Source organism: Miscanthus floridulus, chromosome 10 (genome assembly GCF_019320115.1).
Source record: "Miscanthus floridulus cultivar M001 chromosome 10, ASM1932011v1, whole genome shotgun sequence".
NCBI classification, from domain to species: Eukaryota; Viridiplantae; Streptophyta; class Magnoliopsida; order Poales; family Poaceae; genus Miscanthus; species Miscanthus floridulus.
Window position 1 is genome coordinate 61,371,517 of NC_089589.1, and position 22,914 is coordinate 61,394,430.

Below are 22,914 nucleotides of genomic sequence, written 5' to 3' on the forward strand. Positions count from 1 at the left end.
CGGACAACTTCCAGAAGGAACCACTCACCTTCAAAGTGGTGGATTTCCCCGGTGTCTATGATGCTCTCCTTGGCCGACCATGCTTTGCCAAGTTCATGGCCGTCCCAAATTACACTTTAATGAAGCTGAAGATGCCCGGCCCCAATGGGGTCATCACCGTCGAGGGCAGCTTTGAACAAGCCTACTACTGCGAGTAGGACTGTGTCAGCCAAGCAGCCGCACTGTCCCCCCCCCTATGGTCTCACTGGCTCTAGCCGCGACATAGGAAAGGCCCCGGCAAATGAAGGAACCAAGGTAGTGGCGGTGCTCGACCAACCGAGCGTCGGCAAGGCATCTAAGGCTCCTGGTGATAGCGGTGGCTCGACTGGCCCCTCCATCTAAGCGCTTGGCCTCCCAGAAGGGTCTAACCCAATCGAGGTGAGTTCTGACCCTTCCCCATGAGGGAAAGCCATCGCCGAGCCATCTGCCTAGTAGCCTGACCTCCCAAGCCAAGACACGCCAGCTGACCCCCTTTGTCGGCCTACCTCTCCAACAACAAAAACCAAGATAAATCTCGCTCTCCTGACCCTCCTGCTCTCTCTATCTTGTTACAGTTCTCCTTTTCTCGAGTGAGTTCAGCAGAATGCTCGGATGCGTCTAAGGAACAACTAACTTATCAACTGCTGTCCCTTTTTCTCTGAAGGAAGGCCGCGATTGGAAACCCCCGGGTGAGCGAGGTCGGGATGGATGTAGCGAGCCACACGATGAGGGGACCGGCCCAAAGATTGGCGAGTGCTAACAAGACATCCCCGACCATCACATTTCCACCTATGTCATCTTTCCCCTCTCTTGTGTCCATTTCGTTTCGTTTCTGTCTACCTCTCTACATCCCGATCCATAATCGGATCATGTCTCCCAACCACATGATGGTAAGGGACCCCGAGAAGGGGCATCACTGAAGGTTCTACGACTAGCCCACCGGGCTTCAAGGCTGCCCGAGGCATCTAAAAAGTCCAAGGGACGCTCATGGTCAAGCACCAGAGGCCTTAGCCGGTCGCTTAGAAGCGAAATAGGCAGACCATCGAGTGATGTCCGAGTACCGACCTTGAGCCGCTCGTGGTGACCCACCGAGGGAGGCATCGAGCCCCCAAGCACCGACAGACGAGCTCGAGAACTATATGAGTGGCTCAGTCGGGAAGCCAAGGATCTCCCTTCTAGGGGACATGACCGGGGCACGGAGCGACCGTAAACCTGGCGTTCTCATGGACTTACCCACTAGTAGCACAGGCACGACAATCTTGGCCAATGAGGCCATTATTGTAATAGCCCATCCCAACGAGGGACCCAAGTCTCCGAGCACGACTCGTGAGCAATGAGATTACAAATGAAAGTAATTTCATTTATTAATTGGGAACGACCCGATTACAATATACGGCGGCAAAAAACAACAAAATATTGCCCCCTATACGTTGGCAAGGATGGTAGGGCACGCCCGACCTCTAGGTTGGGGCCCTGCGGTGTGCTTGGCTAAGACCGGTAGGCCAACCTCGGGGCTCCTCCACGAGGTCCGAAGTAGGGCGACGTCGACCATTGCCCCAGGCACGGGACCGAGCCCCCGCCTTCGCCGGCATGGAGGGGCAGCGACCAACGCGTCGTAGCTCCCCTTGCCTGTTAGAAGGCGGAAGGAAATTATAGCGATACATCGCTGAAGTCCTTCAGCTTTCCATAGGAGGGGAACGCGATAGACGCATCTAGCTTCGTGTCGTCGCCCCTCCTTGGCTGGAATCATTTCACTCTCGTGGGAGCGATCGCCCGGCGGAGGAGGCAAGGCTCACTCAGAGTGAGGTGTCGCACTTCATCGTCACCATGGCCACCAAGAGTTAGACATGTGAGGAAGAAGAGAAGAAGCTAGAGGAGGGATAGAGGCACCGCACCCCCGGGGGCTCCCCTGTATAGCCCCAGTCGACGCGCTGTGAGCGGCTCTGGGCCCTCCGATCAGCCATCGACGCCCAAAGGGGCCTTGGGGGGCCGACCGGGCGCCTCTTCAATCCCTGCAATGAGCCCCAGAGCGGTTGCATGGAGATAGCCGCGCAGTAAAGGCAGAGTCAGGAGGGCATTGACATCAAGTCAAGTCCCCGCTCCACTTTCCACCAAGCGCGCCACCCACTCTGTGCATGTCTTCTCATGGGACTTGAGGGGATCTGACTCCCCTCATGCCCACTGACTGCCATCAACGGCCTGGATCCACGCGAACCAAGTGTCGTGACTCCTCTGCTCCATGTGGCCTGATGTTCCATCTCCCAGGCGAAGTGGGATGGCACGGGAGTGCACGCCATAACTCCTCCGACAGGCGCGGCAGCCCAGGTGCCATCAACCGCCTGTGTAAGACATCTGAAGGTGGGGCACGCCAAGAAGCCACCTCGCCCGCTGACAAAGAGGTCCCACGATGGCCTCGAGGGCTACGCCGACTCCCCAGACGGAGGAACCTGGCCTTCCGACCGACGAGCGCCCGGGCAACATGCCCCCAAAACCAACCAACTCCCTGAAGTTGGATCGGGAGCCGCTGAGAAGTGAGCCCAACGAGGGCTCCCATCCAAGCTCGGCTCGCTCCCCGCGCCTCGACCTATGGCTACAAAGGTTGGCCTGAGAAGGCCAGCCCAAGAGGATCGGGGCATGCAACCGAAGCCCCAGAAGGGCGTGGCGCGCCGGGTGATTAGGTGGCCCCGAGCCAGAGCCTAGACACTCTTGATCACCCGACCCACAGCAGGCCTAGATCGGTAAGGAGGGTGCCTCCAGGCCCAAGGTCGGCAACTCCCTGACGAGTTCGCCGAGCCCTCGCTTAGGCTACGGACTCGCGCAACATGGGTTGAACAGGGGGTCAGCACCACCATCACTCGGCCCCGATAGTCGAGCACCCCCATCACACTGAGGAGGGGCCCCATGAAGGGCATCGCATTCCTATTAGCGGAAGTCATCCCCGCCAAGACAAGCTCAGTCACCAGAAGATCGTGTTTAGCCCTTCGTCACCATCACGAATCTCACTAAGTGAGGCCACGAAGAGCTTGGGGGCTCCTGACGAGATCGTAACATATGGGTATGTGAAGCCTCGGGATCAAGGGTTCCCGACCGACGGACCCCCTGACCAATCTCTCCAGGATCGCCCGAGGGCTCGGGGGCTATACCCATCGGGTACGCTCGCTCATACCCTCAGGTCATGGGATCAGGCCAAGCCCGAGCATGCCCGCTGCCTCTGCTCGAGGCTCGGGGGCTTGCCCGAGCCCTAGGCTCCCAATCGATGGAGGCCTAGACCCGATCCTTGGCCTCCTCCAGGTCTTAGGCGCCAGTTAGGGACCGGGCGCAAGAAGACACGCCCTGAGCCAACCAAGGCTCGGGGGCTCCCCAGTGCTGCCCCTTGGGCGTGGCTCTGCCAACCGCTCCCCCGACAGGGTCACACACGAGGCGTGACACAAGAGGACAAGTTCCTCCGCGGCCTCCAGGGGCTCGGGGGCTCCTGGGCCCAAGCGACAGCCCCTCAAGTCGGCCGCCTACGCCACCAAGAAGCCTCCGAAAGCCACACCTGGGGGAGGCCGGTCCAATTCGACACAACCTGACACTCAGCACGTTAGAACAGAGCAGCCGGACGACACCTAGGGCTTCTTTGGCTCCACGACACCGCCACGGTCCACAGAGCGTCGTGGCAAGACCCGCCTAGACTCCGGTGCATGTAGACCATAGGCTCAACCCCCAAACCGCCATGTACCCGATCTATCTCGGTATATAAGGGATATGTCGGATCCTAGGAGGGGGAGGACGATTCCAGACGAATCATTCCACTCCTCGTTGATCCGCTCGAGCTCGGCACCGAGAGCAGAGCAACCCAGAGAGGGGCACCGAGAGCTCCTCCACCGCACCCGTAGTCTTCCTCCTCTCCGATGAGGGGAAGGCTCCACCGGCGGCGAGGCGTTCTTAGGATCTGCACCGAGCGATCCCCCTACCAAATCTCTCTCTTTCTCACGTACACTCTGTTGTAACCCCCGATTTTGGGTGCTCTTGAGTAGAAGGATCATCAGCTGCTGGACGTTGGACACCGATTGGCCCGAGCCGGGATAAACCGTTGCGTCCCCTCAGTGATTCTTGTGTTTTTGAATCCAGCCGAGCCACTGGAGACACGTACTCTGACACCCCCTCGAACAACCGTGCTTGCCGCGGTTTCGACCCCACGACACCAGCCTCATGATCATTTCCACCTAGCCTCGGCTAAACCCCATCTTGACCATAATCATGATCATACGTTTTCTTCATATCAAGTTTCACCGCATCTACTATATTGTGCCCTTTTCTTCTACATGAAGTGCAAACACTCATATGCCGTGATGATGTTGTCCGTAATGAGCTGTCCTGGCATAAAAGCTGACTGTTCTTCCGAAATCACATCGGGTAAAATAATCCATAGTCTATTCGCCACAATCTTTGATGCTATGTTATAAATGACGTTACACAGACTGATTGGTGGATACTGCCCTAGTTCTTCTGGCCTCTCCACGTTGGGGATCAAAATAATGCATATGTTGTTTATATCAGAAGGATCGTCCTCCCCTTTCAACACCTGTAACACGACCGCACATACCTTCTCCACACACAAGTCCCAGTGTTTCTGAAAAAATGAGCTAGAAATCCATCTGGTTCGGGCGCCTTCGTAGGATTGAAAAAGCGCCGTTTTAAGTGGCATCCAGCTGAGAATTCATCTCCTCTGTAACTTTCCTCGGCACTGTTTCTAAGAGGTTGTCCAACTCCTCCGTCCCCTCTGATCTGTAGGGGTCTTTGTAGAACTCTAGAGTCAGTTCAACCATCTCACGGTTATGTTCTGTCACCTGCCCATCGGGCTTCTTTAATTTAGTAATAATATTCCTCTTCCTTCATTGGCTAGCATGATTCGAGATCTTTGCTTCCACATGATTTCCTCTCTGTGATTAAGCTCCATAATCCTTTCAGCAATTTTGATCTCAACGTACGACGGGCCAACCTGCATTGGGTCCGACCGCAGATTCTCTAATGGCCTTCAATTGTTTCAGCTCCTCACGAACGTGGCCGAAGGAGTTCACACTCCAGACTCCCAGCTTGCCGGCCACAGCAGCATCCCTGTGAGTCCACCCTACTGCCAGGTCTGGGCCACCATAGAAGAAAACTCCTCGTGAGTTTCCCACATCAGCTTGTACTTAAAATGCTTTCTTTTCCTCCTTCTACTCCTCCCTCGGGCCTGGCACCATCTAAGGACAATTGACCCATGATCCAAGGCTGCAGAAGTAAGATGTTGCACATTAGCCATTGGGTATCTGGAACATCACTCGGTCATGGCTAAAGCCCGGTCAAGCCGGACTCGACACCAAGACATCCCGCGCCCCCCCCCCCCCCCCCCCCCCCCCCCCCCTCGACACCTTTCTCTCGAAGGTCCAATTGCGACCAAAATAACCCAAATCATAGAAACCGCACACATCCACCATCTCGCAAAATTCTACGATCTGGGCTAAACTTCTCTCCTGGACACCGACATGTTCCACCCTATGAAGGACCTCGTTGAAATCTCCGATACATAACCACAGTAGTTGTGACATGGCCATGATTGATATTATCATGTCCATGTCTTGTGTCTTTCCCCCATCTGCGCTTCACCATATATGCATGTAAGCCGCCACGGTTCTTCCCCGCTCTCTGTAATGATCATCTCCACCCTTGTTTGATTATTCCAGAAAATGCCTAGTCCGCCAATGCGACCTGCACTACTTACAGCAAATGAACAATCAAAACCAATAGTACTTTTCAAACTTTCTACCCGAGCTATGTGAACTTGAGTTTTGAGGACACACAGTGGTCGAAGCAACTCTCATTCCAACTGAGATAACTCATTATGATTGGCAGCGCTCCTCCCCGGAGCCTGCCAGAAGCTTACTAAATGGGAATCCCTCGCCAAGACAATGCCATCCCTCCTCGTCGCTGTGATGCAGCTTCTGCAGCAGCCCCTCCACATCCCGATCACCTTTCGCCATCGTGTCTCCACAGAAAACCGATCTGTATTGACAAAACAGACCCCACGAGCACCCCGCCAAGGCCGGGCAGGCGGGCTAGTCGACCCCTTGATCAGCCCGAATGGGAGTATGTGAAGGATCGTCGGTCGATCGGTCGAAAAAAGGCCTCTGATGGCTATCGCCGGTGGAGTCGAGAGCGCTGCTTGCTAGGGCATCGTCTCGTGGCCTGTCAACAAAGCTACATGGGCAAGCCACGTTACAAGAGGTATAGTTGTTAAAGCTGTGTTCAGCTATTGGGCCAATGAGCCTTGTAAATAAATCTATGTGAGTTGGGTCATACGGGCTGGCCGAAATGCGGAATAGACTGTCAAATAGATTGCGCCAGCCGTGACTATGAACTATCAACGAAAATGGCAAAACTAGTATTGCATAAATCCCCTTTCTATTCTTCCATCCTTGCTCTTCTGCTCGTCGATGTGAATGACTCCATTCCAAATTGTAAGTTGATGTGTCTTTTTCCAGATACGTAACTTTTTACTATCTATCTAGACATAATATATATTTAAGTGTGTAGCAAATCTATGTACCTAAAAAAGCCTGAACGACTTACAATTTGGGGAAAAAAAGATAGTACTATTTAGCAAAAGTGGAATGTGCTTACAATTATTTTTCAATAGAAATGATTTTTACCTGGATCATGTTTATCATATTAATTAGAAACAATCAACCAGGGAAAGGATCAAGATGGGCAAGAAATTGCTGTGAAGGTGCTTCGTGATCAAGACCTTGGTGGAAATGCGTTTAAAAAAGAGTTCAACAACCTTACTAAGCTCAAGCACCCAAATATTGTCCGGCTGGTTGGTTTTTGTGACGAAGATGAACCAGTAGTTACAGAGTATAATGGAAAAGAAGTTACGGCAATAATGCCACACAGGGCACTCTGCTTTGAGTATCTACACAATGGAAGCCTTCAGAAGCACCTATCAGGTGCAATACTGTTTTACATCACCTCTGTCACCTTAGCCTGAGGAACCGATTTCCACGTACATTCTGTGAATCTCTCTTTTTTTGGGTTGCAGATGAACATCAGGGATTGGATTGGCAAAAACGATATATAATAATTAAAGGGATCTGTATGGGTTTAAAATATCTTCATACAGGGCTAGAAAGTCCTGTCCAGCATTTCGATCTAAAGCCTGACAATATATTGCTGGATGATAATATGGTGCCAAAAATTGCTGATTTTGGTTTATCTAGACTACTACTTGGTGAAGAGACAAGCAAAAAGACACTGAGCGTATTAGGAACATTGTAAGCTTATGACTGCATAATAATGTGCTCTCCTTTGCGCTGTACTTTAAGCCAAATTCTCATCACGCCATTAAATGTGTGATTCATGGTATAATGCAGGGGATACTGTCCACCGGAATTCATCACTCAACAAATAATCTCCAAAGAGTTTGACATTTTTAGTTTGGGTGTCATAATTATAAAGATAATTTGTGGACCAGCAGCCCACTCCCCTGGAGATGACAAGACACGTAAATTTATTAGACAAGTAAGGAATTGTTGTTACATGTTTCTATCAATATCAATATAATGTTGCATCCAAACATGTTTGTAAAGTGTGTGGATACTATTAATGTGACACTTTTGTTTCAATTGTGAAGGTGCACAAAAAATGGAGGAAAAGGCTAATAATAGCAATACCAGGGTATCAACCAATCGACATAGACTGCCAGTGCGAACAGGTGAAGAAATGCATAGAGATAGCATTAAAATGCACAATCGAGGACAGGCAAAGAAGGCCGAACATTGGATACATCGTTGACCAATTGGCTGAGACAGAAAAGAGTACATATGATAAAGCAAATTCAATGAATGAGGTACATATTCTTGGTTCTAGAGTTAGAATAATGCTCACGAGTTTTAATCTAGGTGTCACATGTCAACAGAACTATAAAAACATATGTCAAAGGTAATTCAAGTCATTTATCCAGAAATTTTAATAGTTGTAAGCATATTCTTGATAAAAAAAGTTGTGCACTCATATTCTATAGAGAAACAAAAATATACAACTTTTGTAGCTAGGTAGTTGAACTATTCACTTTTACAAGGTCAAAGAATAGGATAAAAATAAAAAATAGCATTGCGACTCTCAAATAAAGTTTTAAGTATTTGGGAACATAAGTAGTTTAATTCCATAGTGGTAGCTCAAAAAGGATAATACATGACGATTTTGGGATGAAAACCAACATTGGGGAGTGAATGCACCAATAAAGTTCATCACTGCTGGTTCTAAACCCCCGTTCACTGCCGGTTATCCCCGTTGTTGGTGATGTCCTTGGTTATCACCGTTGTTTCGAAACCAGTGGTAGAAAACTTCATCACCGCCTGATTAGCGTTCAATCTGCTGGTGTTGTCGTTACCATCACCACCATGTTAGAGTTCGATCCGGTGGCAATCGGATGAATACCACCGCCGGTCCGGCAAAGGATCCTGCAGTGATGATGGTGTCATCAACGTCGGTCGGGTGTACCATCCGGTGGTGATAATGGAGACATCAACGTTGGTCTAGCATACAATCCACCTGAAATGTTGTAGACATCAACTTCAGTCGAGCGTACCATCTGGCGGTGATGTAGGTACCAGCGCAGTCGGTCGGCATTCGATCTGGCGGTGATGTTGGCGCCATCACCGTTGCCCTTGAGTTTGATTCGGCGATGATGTCTTGTCCATCACCACCGGTGCGACATTTTTCAGCGGTGTTGCCACTATCATCACCGCCGGGTTGTTTCCATATCATCAACGATTTGGATAGGCCTGCGGTGATATTGCATTTTTCAAAATACAATTGTAGTAATAACAATACAAATAGTATTTGGGTTACATCAGGCCCGAAACATAAATACACAATGTACCAAAATTTACATCCATGCCGAGACATGAGTCCATAAACCAAATCAAACCACAATGACATGTTTGAGAACACAAACAAACATAAGATCGTCCATAATGAAACCGACATTACTAGATGAAGAACATTTGCATTAGATAAGGCAACGGTCACCATTCGGATTAATGATTTGGTTAATAATGAAACCGGCAACCTCTTCTTGCAACCCAGATATCTCCAAAGCGGCCAACTCCATTGTACTTGACCCTAGTTTCTGCAACATAGGAAAAAGGTCAAACACAGTTAAGACATGCAATGCTATACACTCAAATTAGGTCACTAGGTCGTCAATTGACTAAGGGGGAACCTGTGCGCCGCAATAGACATCTTGGATGAGGCTGCACATCAAATGCATGACACAGAATCCGCATTGATCATGCACTACTACATAATTCATCATCACTGCCGCCACTTTCACTGCTAGTTTGCACCAAGCCTTTGGTAATGCTCATCACCACCTGTTCTTGAACCGTTGGTGAAAATAGGGTCAATTATCACCACTGGCTAGTAACACAAATCGACAGTGATAATCTATCATTATCGCTAATAGGATCTAGATGCCTAGATGAGGGTGAATAGCCTATAAAAGTTTTCCTACAAACTCACAATTACTAGAGCAAGATGATTAGTACAATAAATAGCCCTAATTGCAACTACTTGCTATAGCTCTAATTCACCCAATGCAAGCTCCTAATCAATACTAGTAGCTTGGTCTCTAGATTATGTCACACAATCACACAAACTATCAAACTATCAAGACTAGCAAGAGCTAATAAATAAACTAACTTTTACAAGCTATGATCAACACTATGCTACTCAAGCTATCAAGGCAATCAAGCAACTACTCACAAGAACAAGTATGAAATTAATGAACAAGTGAGTAGAGAGCGAAATGCATGGGGCAAGTGAACACAAGATATATCTCCGAGGTTCGGTTGCTTGCCGGCAACCTACGTCCTCATTGTGGCAAGTCCCAACTTGAAGGTTCGCGCGCTAATTGGCCTTACATGCCAAGCCCACCACTTGGGCGCCACAAAGAACCACTCAAGAAGTGTACTCCATCTAGCCACGATTCCACTAGAGTTGCTCTTCACGATGTCCCACGGGGATGAGCACAAGAGCCTCTTACAATCGATGGATCAGAGCCGGCAACAATCACCAAAAAGCCGCTCAATGATCTTCCGCTGCCTCTAGGCCATCGAGGTGGCAGCAACCACCAAGAGTAACAAGAATACCACAGCTCAACTTGATCACTAGTGCCACTAGATGCTCTCACTCAATGCAAATTGTCGGTGTTTTGTCAACCGACTAGTGAATTTATACGTGTGCCACGCTGCTCTAGGAAGACGATGGTAGCACTCAAAGACACAAGGAATTATACTGTTTTAGGCCAGAGCCCTACGTCTAGTATTTGAGAAAGTTCGAGTTCATGTTCCTTGGTTGAATGCTCTGAAGTTCTTACAATAGGGTGTGTAAGCTAAGGGAAAGAGGTAGGAGGAGCGAGGTGGATGAATGCCCGAATGAAGTCTCAAGAGTCCGTCCCCTAGATGGGAGGCCTGGCTACCCTTATATAAAGTTTGGGGGCCATGTTGCAGATAGAGATGGGTTCTCCCGACCGAGTGGCCGTGAGCCCAAGGCACAGAGAAACTAGTAGCTTGGCTTGCAAGCAAGCCCGTCTTGTCCTAGCATCAACGCACGTTCTGGCGTGGTTGTCATCATGGTCTTGTTCCGATGGCGTGGCATGATGCTACAATGCCGGGCGTGATGGCACTATTGGCACAGCGGTGGTTCGCCAACTGACCTGTGCGACGTGATCTTGCCGTGGCCTTCGTAATTGTCTCCTGTTCTCCCGGTGGTAACGTGGCGATAGTGCAGGGGCAGGTACCCACTCCTGGGTCGTTGGTCGCCTTTGCTGGTTGTAGTGTTGATGGCCTCGACCCTGGACTACGAGGTCGAGGTCCCTGGTGTCTTGGTCGGTCTTGAAAGTCAAGGCTAGGGTCGTGTGCCCCATCCCGTAGTGGGTGGGGTCATACGCCCGTCTTGTCGGGCTTAATTTGGACTGTGGGATGCCGTACTGGTCGTCACTGCCTGGCGGTGTTGTCTTGTCCACGCAGTGTGGCGTAGGGATGGCGTCTGTCCCGAGACGGGGGACAGCTATCTCCTCAGTCCTAGCGGAGTGAGTGGAGCGTGCCTGCCCTTGTTAGGGTTGGCGTACTTGGTGGAGCTCGACCTCCCTCTACTCCATCCTAGGGGTCAAGACGGAGGAGAGGTCGTGTGGTGCTACATAGCGTGCAGCAGAAGGAGAAGGGAGAGGTCGTGATGGACCACATGGCTTGGTGCTTGGCTCGGGGCCTTTGTAGCTTGGGCGGCTGCTAGGCCTCTGCTAGTTGGGCTAGTGTTGCCCCCCCGAGCGGCTAACTAATCAGTGTCTTGAGATACCCGAGGTATCATAACCCCGACACAAATGCACTAGAATCACTCCCAATCTCACTTGGGATGGAGCAATCAACAAGGAGATGAGAGGGAGGTGTTTGGTTATGCTCAATAGGGTGTCACAATGTTGTAGAGCTAAGAGAACCAACCATAAGCTAGCCAACCCTAATTTATAACCCCCAAGAGAGCTATCCGTTACCCTTCATTGGGATGAAATTGGGACCGTTGGAATGAACAGTACCCTCCATTGGACCATACCGCATGGGTCCGATGGCCTCTGCTTGCGCCATGTGGCTGTTGGCGCCCAGCGGCACTGCAATCGCACTTGCTCGCATGGGCCGACATCCTAGGGTCCGACAACCCTCAGACCATCGGCCACTAGAGTCCGATGAGGTCCAGTAAGCTCCTAGAACGGGTTTTTGCCCGTCGGACTGGTCCGATGCGGCTCGTCAGACCAAACACCACGATCCGACGACCCCTTTGAATTCTCTCGCGCGCTATTAGCCGAGGCCGCTCTGGTGAACAGAGCGCCCATCGCGTCCGTCCGATGAACATCGGACCGAATTCATCGGACCAAATAGCAGTGTCCGACAAGACTTAGAGGCCCTATGCATGCGCTTGAGCTAGGGTTAGCCGTCGGACCCAGCCTCTGCTGGTCCAACGTGCCTACGGTTAGAGTCTGATGCCTCCGTGAGGTGCCCTCTAGCTCATTTCTTCCACCCTTTTGCAAATGTGCCAACTCCAAATTGTTCCACCACTTAGTGCAAGTGAGTTAGCATTTTCAGAGACATTTTCAAAGGGTTTTTAGCATCCTCACTAGGTCTAATACACATGCAAAGAGTCGATTCACCTAGTGGCACTTAGATAACCATTTTGAACTTCGAGTTCCACTCTTAATAGTACGGCTATCTATCCTAAACCCGATCAAGCACTATATTGTGTCTAGACCAGCCAAACAAAATGCCCTAGCTTATACCTTCCTTTGAGCCCTTGCATTTTGTTTTTCTCCATCTTCTTTTCAAAGAACTGAGCACTTGATCACCATTTGGCCACCACCATATATCATCACCATGCATGCCATCCTTGCTCAACCTTGGTGTGGACCTAACCTATCTCATACACAACACTAGGATATAGGTTAGTCCACTAGTTGTCTCAACTACCGAAACCAAACATAGGGCTTTCAACCGCTGGCTCATGCTATCAACCAACGGTGATGGTCGACCCATTTTCACCGCTGGTTTATGTTACAAACCGGCGGTGAAAATCACTTTCACCAATGGTTTGACTTATGTGCGGGCGATGATGACCATGCTGCAACACAATAAAATTATAACTTTTTCAAACAAAGTTGGATGAAAACAAACTTTATATCAAAGTCGTAGTTGATGACTTTTTAATTTGAAACCATTTATGGTCCTAGAATTCTGTTGGAAGTTCTCATATTTTAATTTTTTTTGAATTGTACAAATGACCTTAATGGAAAAATGACAAGAAATGAGATCTACAACTATGTAGTTGACAACTTTTTAATTAGAAATCATTTATGGTCTCAAATTTGTATCTCAACATTTTGAAATTCAAAATTTTCAAACGACCTTAGATGAAAAATTGACCAAAACTAAAGTTGTAGATCTCGATGAAGACCAACAACTTTGTAGTTGATGACATTTTCATTTGAAATCATTTGAGGTCCTAAAAGTATAGCTCAAGTTCTCAATTGAAATTCAAATCTGTCAAACGGCCTCGGATGGAGAAACGACCAAAACCAAAGTTGTAGATCTTAATGAGAACTACAACTTTCTAGTTAATGACTTTTCATTTGAAATCGTTTACGGTCCAAAATATTCATTTTAAAATCTTGAAAAGTGAATACTAGGGGAACGAATATGCATATAGACATAGGTGACTTAGGGGTGAAGTGGTTAGAGTAGCTACATGCGAGGACACAGGTATTAGGTTCGAATCCCACCACCATGTAGCTCGTGTACAATCGCGTGACTTGCGATCATGTGACTGGCTGGTCAGGGGCTTCTCTAGATTAAAACAAATTTTTTTTGCTATTTTTTGACCTGATTTTAGAATTTCTGAAATCCTAACCACCGCCGGCTGGTAACAGAAACCGGTTCCCAACCAGTGGTGATGACCATTCTTATCACCAACGACTTTCATCGCCGAGGGGCCAAAACCGACGGTGTTAAGGGGTTTGGAACCGGCGATGATGAACATTTAGTATTTCTTTTCATATTTTCATACGACCTTATTGTGCATATATAAAAAGGCAACAATCCTCCTCGATTGCAAATTAGTGTTTATGACACGACAAATATTGCCACAATAAGGAATTTCACTACTTTTAAGACGTTTGTTGTGACGTGCATTTAGTTATGTCACTAAGTTTAAATGCCTCTAAAACAAACGTCATAAACTGATCGATTTAGTGACCTTTTGGTCAGATGTCATGCCATAAACGTCATAAGATGACATATTTGTTGTAGTGTGTAGTAGTCATTGTCCACGGGCTACGTTGCGATTGAATGGGCCTCATGTACAGTGAAACTAAAATTCCAAAACGATCATATTTCTTGCTACTTTTTCTTATACTTCTCGAAGGACCCATGGGACAAATACGAGAGTGAAATATAATGATGAAAGCTAATAATAGACGAATATATGTCGCAATGTATGAAAAAAACTTGACCTACGGGCGGTAAGACAGCCCCTAGGTATTGCATTAAGAAGAATGACCTTCTCACGCAGGTTAAGAAAATCCCCGAACCCCTGACCAACCCATACACAGCGGTACCGTTGCCCGTGCGAGAATGACCACAACCGGGGCTAGGCCTTAGACCTTGTGCTTTGGCGTGGGAAAGATGAGAGGATGTTTTCAACCCAGCCTAAAATTTGCTCCCATGGGGAGTTGAACTCAGGACCCGAGGACTGCTACTCATACCACCTAACCAACTCAGCTAGAGGCCCTTTCACTATTGGTGCCAATGTATGAGTAGCTTGTCTTACTTGTTCAGTGTGTCAATGAAGGGTTGGATATGGTCTCTTTGTCTCCTTCGAGAGTTCAAACAGGTGAGAGTGTATTTCTCTAGGTTGATGTCATGGACAAAATGGTTGTTGCATTTACAACGCTGAAAGGACCTAGGATGCCACCTAGAGGGGGGTGAATAGGCGTTTCTGAAAATTAACACCTTTAAATGCGGAAACAATTAGTAAAGGGAGTTTCCAAATTGGAAACTCCAAATAAGAGTAATACCACCCCTCACAAGTTAGCCACACAGTGTACAAGGTATAAAGAATATATCTAGAAGCTACAACTCTACAACACAAAATTAGAACAGCGAATAAATATTTTCAGCACAGAGCTCTAATACCGGACGTGTCCGGTATGCACGGTTTCTGCAGAACAGCCCCGAACTTGCTCCTTTCGATTTCTATCTTCAAACCAAACTGTAGGTACCTACTAAAGATGATAGTAAACACAGAGAACCTGCACAAGAGCTGGAGCAACACAAATATCAAATGAAATGCGAATTGAGACACGATATTTATTTTACCGAAGTTCAGACTCGTTCGAGTCCTACTCTCCATTGAGGGGGCTGCGGGCAACCCAGCGAAGGTCAGCCCTAGAGGGTACCACGAAGGTCACTCTAGCCGGAGTCTTTTCCAACTCCTTTTCCTCCTTTCACTAAATGATTCCGAGGTGGCAGAATCGACCGTTACAAACTTTCCGAAGCAACCACAATCTCTCGGTTGCTCTCCGGCGACGCCTAGCCATCTAGGACCGAAGAGTCCAAGAGTAACAAATGCGAATCACGAGATTGACAATATGCACAAGTGCTCAAGTGGTGGCTTGCTCTGTTTTTCAAATTCTCTCTTAACCCACAAATTGATTTTGCAATTTGGATCACACACTCACTAATAGAGAGTTTAGGAGAGTTGGCAAGGCTCAAAAACATGTGTCTATATCAGCAGAATCAGCAGCCTCCAAAGGTGGAGGCTTGGGGGTATTTATAGTCCCCTTAAAAAACTAGCCGTTTTATAGCCGTTGCTATGCATACCGGACACGTCCGGTATGACTTACACTGCGCCAACGGTAACTAAGTTACAGTGAAGTTGTGAGGCGTCGAAACTCCCGATGAATGCCGGGACTTCCGACCGTCAGAACTCCCGACCCTCGGCAAATTTGAAAAACATGTAACTGAGTTAAAGTTAGTGAGGTGTCGGAACTCCCGACTCATGCCGGAACTCCTGACCGTCGGAACTCCCGACTCAGGTCAGAACTCCCGACCCTCAAGGCTTTTGGAAACTAGCCATTGGCTTCTGGTCATGCATACCGGACACGTCCGGTATGAATACCGGACACGTCCGGTAATGTCAGACCAGCAAGAAATCAGTTAGCTCTTTTGTCTCTCAAATACTTAAAACCCACATGGGTTGGCTTAAGCACTTATGAATAATTATCTATCAACATGATGCATCCCTCTTAATAGTACGGCATACCTATTAAACTCAAGATCAAAGGAAACATGAATTTATACCACTTGAATTGATCTCTTTCGAGTTGATGCCGTCCCTTCCAATCTTCATCAAGTAAGGGTGCAAACATGTTGATGTTGATTTTTTCACTTGAGCATAGCCATCTTGAGCATGTGACTTGATTCCATTCATCAAATTTGAATAATCCCAAATGTATCAAGTCACTTCCATCAAACACTCCATTATAGATTTGATCCTTCACATCAATATGACCATCTTAGCTTGATTAGTACCTCAACTAAATGCAAGTACTTTCTTCTTCACCCTAGCTAGGTTCTTCGGCCGCCAAGCCATCGCTTGCCCTTCACCCTTGCTTAGTACCTCGAAGCCTTTCCTTGCTATCTTCACCATCTCAAGCCATCAAGTCACATCTTGTGTTGAATCATCCATTCATATGTATTGTTATCTTTTTCATTTTAATTTAGCAAGCTTCAAATATGAGACCATTCCATATGCAATCCCTCATGTCTCATTAACTAATAATCACGAGCTTGCTTTCACATAGTACATGAAAATCCCACAATAAATAAGCCTTCACATGAATTCCATTTGCATTGTTGTCTTGTGCTTGAACTAGATTGTTTATACAACAACACATCATTTTGGCTTTCATTAAGTACCTGTGAGATAACCTATTACCTGTCCACACTTAGCAAACGGGTTAGTCCTTTAATCACGTTGTCATTCAATCATCCAAAACCCACTAAAGGGCTAGATGCACTTTCAATCTCCCCCATTTTGGTGATTGATGACAACTTGATTAAAGCTTACACAAGGATATAAACATTTAAACTTTTGGGTTCAATGATTTATGAGAGGCTCCCCCTTAATATGTGCTTATGATTAGAATTCACAAAATGACCTCAAATGTCAATTGCACATACTAAAACATATAGGAGACTCCCCCTAAATCATTTCATCCGTGGGGTGCAAGTGTGTGTGACAAAGTGAAACCGTGATGCATATGACAAGATATATCACACAAGAATAAATAGAAAGGCATCACATCAAATATTTTCATTCTAGCATGTATAGTCCTTATGACAATAAATATAACTCATGTAATTCACACATAGCACTCATTACAAATTTTCTCAAGTCCATAAGCCACTGAAATATATATATTAAGATCATGTCTCATGAGATACATAGATAAATCATAAGTCTCATCTCTCACATGATACATGTCTATCTCAAATCCAAGATACATCAATGAAGTTCAAAAACAAGAAACTACAGCCTGTAGTACATATTCTTCAGGTACAAAGATAAGCAAATGAAACTATCCTGAAGCTTTAATCAGTCTCTCTCCCCCTTTGTCATCTATCACCACAAAGGTCCAACAATGACATACTAAGGACAAAGGGGCTACAAGCTGTCACTAATCTCTAGCATCACTCATCATCATCATCTTCGTCTCTCCCAGCATCTTCGTCATCAGAGCGGGTAACACCAGCTAGACGAGAACCACCTACACCAGATGGGTCATAGCCACCAGAGCTGTAGTAGCCGCCACCACCTGTCAGGTCACTCCACCAATCTGTAGCATAGTTGTTTGCAGTGCTGGGACGTGGCTGAGAGTGAGTAGGCACACGAGCTTGAAGTGGTAGAGTGTCAGGGTGCTCAGGTGCCTGCTGCTGCTGCAGTCGCTGTATGAACTCAACATACTCTCTGTCATATCTGGCCTGCTGCTGCTCCTCAGTCTCCTGCTCACTAGCTGCCTCATCTGATAGTGGAGACCTAGGAGGCTCAAGCTCAAGCCTAGAAGCAATTTGCTTCAAAGTCCGAGTATCCTTCCTCCTAGCCTCCCTCTCCTTCTGCTGCCTGGTCTGGATGTCTCGGCACATCCCAAATATGGAGCTGAAAAGCCTATGGATAGGCGAGGGAGGACTACCATGGCATGAAGTAGAACGTGAAGGAGCACGTGGTGAAGGTGAAGCTCCTGCTGGTGCACCACTCCCAGGTGCATCTACCTCTGGTGCTGCTGCTCCTCCTCCTGGTTCTGCTGGAGGTAACCCTGTCTCAGGCAGATCTGCAATAATCTTCAGGGCCTTGTGAATCTTATCATACTCGAATGTGTGCCCTGTCACCTGCTCAATCATATGCATGATATAAGGAGCAAAACCACAACCCTTGAGGGGCCTCTCTCCCACACTCCTGATCTCAGACCAAATGAAGTCAAATACGCTGAAAGGCCGAGCATCAGGTGCCATCCTGTGGAGTAGGTTCCTGGAGTAATCAGCAATGTTGCCCTTGTCTCCACCCTTGCAGTCAATAGTCTTCCTGAACATCCTATCCAGGTATCTGTAGGTAGGGTGAAGACCTAGAACTTTCCCCACAGCTCCTCTCTCACCACCAGGAGGATACATATATGCGAGCTGCTTAGAAGGTAACACCTGCACGGTGTGGATCCTATCCCTCTGGAGATCATCCTCTGAGAAGCCAAGCTGGGCAGCAAAAACATCATAGTCAACACTATACCACTGGCCCTCAAGCATCCAGTGCATCCGCCTCTCATCCTCCTCAACGACCAGAGTAGCATAGAACTGAGCTACTACCTCTGTGTTCCAGTCATGCTAGAACTCCATGATCTCATAAACTCCTATGCTCTGGCAGATGGCAATGGCATGATCAACTGAGGCCTTCTGCAACTCTCTAATATATTGCCAGTCAATCCACTGAGACCTGGCAATCACTGGGTTCCTGGTGAGAATCACACTGGAGTAGAAGTCCAGGTGAAAGGCTGTCTAGAAGTGGTGATCGTACTGAACCTTAGGTAAGCCCCTCGGATCAACCCTTCGCTCATCTCTAGCTCTCCTGGTCATACCCTTTCCCCTATAGTCAACTCTGGGAACATAGGAGGGCACATTTGGTAGACGTGTCTCAAGGAGACCATAATGCATCCCCTGACCAGGCTGGTGCTGAACTGGAGGAACTGGCTCCTCCTCCTCAATCTCCTGCTCCTCATCTGAGCTATCGTCATCTGATCCTCTGTCAGTGCTCTTCCTCTTTCTTTCTTCTCTAGACTCCACTCTAAACTCATCAGTGTTAGTGTCAAAAGAAGAGCTCCATGATCCCTCTGCATACTGAGCTGCTGCACTAGAGGCAGCCCTGGTAGACCTCCTGCTGGTTGGCTTGAATCTAGGATGCATCTCCTGTCTCGCCTTCTTGTACTTCTCAAGTGCTGGATCATGCTTGTGCTTGGACCTCGGCTCCTGTCGTCCACTCATGGCTGCTGTCCTATATCCAAAGATTTTCATAGAATTCTAGATACATGCCCATAGCTTATTCTTGAATTGCGATTAGACATAGAATCTTTTATCCATGATTTTACAATCATCTTGACATACAACTGTCAAAAAGTTTGCAAAACATAGATACAAAAGAAGCTAAGCCTAACAAACAATTCTAGGATAGGATTGAATCAAAGGAGAGCAGAGAGCCTACTTTGCTGAGCAACCCTAACTAGGGTTCCTTGATTCAAAACATCATGGATCAATTCCAAACTTTGGGCATTGCTTCTATATCACCAATGCAGCATATTTACCGAAGGAATTTCAAAATCATGCATTGACCATGAAGATCGGACGAGGTCCGTGATTAGGGTACCTTGAGAGGAGAGATGAGAAGGCGATGAGAAATCCAAGTCCCCGGGCCTTCAATCTTGATGCAAGCCTTCTCCAATGCGATCTCCTTCTCTCCTTTTCCTTGGTGAAATCCTCGGTCGCCCTCGGTGAGGAAGAAGGGAGTCGGCTGGTTGGCTTTGGAAGAACAAGTCTGTCTGGGCCGAAGGGGTACGCTCGGTTTTATAGTCCCGCTCATACCGGACACGTCCGGTAGCATACCGGACACGTCCAGTATACGCGGGCGGCCCAAATTATTCCAAAATGTGTTTTCTCTCTTCCAATCCCCTTTTCTGTTATTTCCCAGTCCAAAAAGGTATCTTATCTTGATCCAAACTGAGTATCATCACTTTTCTTATCCAATGCCATAAAATGATTTTCTCTTATCCAAATATTTGGCATAAACAAGATTTCACTTACTTGAGAGAGATAGAGAGAGACATAGTAGATTGTGGACTTAAGAAAGCCATGTCATGTGTGATTAGCCAATCAAACAATCAAGGAGAGCTATAATCATCACATGACAAGGCTAGGTCACAAAGACCAAGATTCAAATAGTTTTTCAAATTCACACCACCTACACATGCTAGTTAAGGGTTTTGAAAAACATCTCTCCTATGTCACACAAATGCACATTCTAACATATAAAGGGCCTTAGATGCACTTACAATGTATGTATGTAAACACATACCTTTGCCTTGAGCCCACAATAATACCACTAAGAAGATAAATAGCATGATGATCTTTATGTTGACCTTAATTGCCAAATAATCATGCTAGATACATTTTCATCCAAAGAACTACAAAGAATACTAGATAAATTTGTTAGTCCACAATGGTGCAAAATAGAAATTTAGCTCCCCCTAAATGAGTGCTTCAAGTAATTTGAATGACTTTCAACAAGCACTTTTATTCTATTAAGAAATTGAGAGCCAAGTTTCCATTTTGACCATAAACCTAATAAAATTGCCATATTTACAATTGAGTTCAAGAGATGCTCACAATCCACTTAGTTTTGATAAATCACAAGCTTCTGAGTAAGTTAAGGATATATGAAAATATACGGATCAAAGACTCAGTTGTAATTCAAATTGTGTTCTGGTTGCTGCAATACCGGACACGTCCGGTAGGTATACCGGACACGTCCAGAATACAAAAACAGAAACACTTACTTTCTGTCCCTGGCCATATCGGACACGTCCGATAGTAATACCGGACACGTCCGATAGGTGCAGGACAGACACAATTAATTTGTTGCTTGTGATTCTTTGTTTAGCTTTATTATTTATTGTATACTAGCATCTCAACAAATAAATTACTCTACTAGAGAGCGATCAAAAGCATCATATAGCAAAGTAAAATTCCTTTTAATTAAATCTAATTAGCCACTTTCACTATTTCACAAATGTACCTATTTGTGAACCATAGAACACGAAACAAACAATGTGGCTAATCTGAAAAGTTTAGGTACTTGTTACCAATGGTGAGGATGAAATATATGATATGTTCATTGAATTATCTTCGGGTCAACCATATAAGGGGTTATGATAAGAATTAGTTGATAGATTGAGTGAATATTGTCAAATTGCTTGCTCAACTACCCCGATGGTTTCATCTCATCACCAAGTACCTACATCATTAACCTAAGCACACTTTGGTACCCAACTCTTGTTGGGTCCTTTTGAGTTAGTCAACAAGTGCTTAGGCACCCAAATGGCTTTAGCACTAGTTTGTGGTGAACACATCACCTTACTAATGCTAACTCCATTTGTGGTCTTCCTAAGTATATCATGATAAACAAATGTGTTCGGCTTAGGTGAGTTACCATTTGGGCATTCATAGCTTAGATGCCCTTTTCTTTTACAAGCATAGCATATGCGGCCTTTGTTTGCTCTATGCTTGTTTTGCTTGTATGGACATCTATCAACCTTGTGGCCCATCTCATTGCATCCATAGCATCTTCTTGTTGCAACTTGGGCTTCCTTTCTTGCCTCTTTGTACATTGGGCATTTCTTGGTAGAAGCCTTTTGATTTGCGGTTTCAACCTTGTCGGCCCAACTCTTGTGTGGACACATAGCCCACTCATGTCCATACAATCCACAACCATAGCACATCATTTTTCCTTGTTTCTTGCTCTTGGTTGGGTTGGCCTTGCTTGAGATGTGATTCTTTTGTTGGGCTTTGGAGGAGGCAAGGTTTGAACCCTTCTCAAGCTTCTTCACCATGTTATCACGGTTATCTTGAGAAGGTTGTGCTTTCTCCTTTCCCTTCAACCGAATCACATCTTTCTTTAATCTTTGCACTTCTTCTTTGAGCTCTATGTTTTCTATAAGATTTAGCTCAATCGAAGATTGGATTGCTTGAGGAGCACACTCATTAGTACAAGAAATATTTAATTGAGATGGGGTACTAGTGAGTGAATGTGTGAGAGGTTGAGAGAATTTTACCGATGTGATCACAACCTCATGAGCTACCTCAAGCATGAAGCTTGATTCTACTACTTCATCATGAGAGCACTTTAGATGAACATAGTTTGCTTGTAGCACATTATACTTGCTTGATAGTTCATCTAGCCTTGCCTTGAGCTCCAAGTTTTTCTTCTCTAGTTGTGAAACACTAGAAGAGGATTTAGTAACTAAAGCATGCTCAATTGACATTTTTTTCATACCTTTCACTTAGAGCCTTTAGTTCTTCCATCTTGGAGATGAGAAACAATTCTTGCTTTTGAAGTGATTGCTCTTGCTTCTCAATCTCTTCTTTAAGCTCATCATTCTTTTCAACTATCTTCATGATGATGAACTTGTCTTTGCGGTTGAGATGATCAAGGTTGTAGTTGTCTTCAACTTCAACATCACTCTCATCTTGATCATCTACTTGTGCTTTCTCCTTTTCTTGATCTTTCTTGTTACTCTTTTTCTTGCTTTTCTTGGCCATGAGACACAAGTGATGAGTATCATGAGATACTGAGGTTGACTCATCACTTGGTCACCACCGGGCTTGAGCATCGTTGCAAACAGCTGCTTGCTGGTCTGCTGCCTCGGCCATACCGGACACGTCCGGTAGGCATACCGGACATGTCCGGTATGTGCAGGCAGACAGTAGGTCATGCGCTGCTTGCACTTCTTGCTCTGGCTCGGCGCTCTTGAGGTCTTGTGAGGCTTCTTCGCTGTATGATGACACAATGGACATACTTTCCATTGACTCGATCTCAAGTGCATCATCACATTTGGATTTTCCATATAAATCAAAAAGTCTAGTCCAAATGAGATGAGCACTCTCCGGAGGTGGTTGTCCATTGAAGATTGCCTCATCTTGAACCTCTACACTCAATGTACTCAAAATAATATTAATA

The 22,914-nt window shown here is 46.5% G+C and overlaps 1 protein-coding gene across 5 annotated transcripts in view; it reads left to right on the forward strand.

Annotated features, from left to right (window-relative positions):
* The window catches only part of LOC136486651 (receptor like protein kinase S.2-like), a 61,935-nt gene that overhangs the window by 14,347 nt on the left and 24,674 nt on the right, over window positions 1–22,914 (forward strand). For 4 of the 5 annotated variants that reach the window (XM_066483604.1, XM_066483603.1, XM_066483605.1 and 1 more), the window contains 4 exons: window positions 6,734–6,989; window positions 7,082–7,313; window positions 7,413–7,560; window positions 7,673–7,888. In XM_066483604.1, the coding sequence (XP_066339701.1) occupies window positions 6,734–6,989; window positions 7,082–7,313; window positions 7,413–7,560; window positions 7,673–7,888 (852 nt within the window). Of the gene's footprint in view, window positions 1–6,719; window positions 6,990–7,081; window positions 7,314–7,412; window positions 7,561–7,672; window positions 7,889–22,914 lie in introns of all 5 variants that reach the window. The other variant, XM_066483607.1, reaches the window with a different exon arrangement.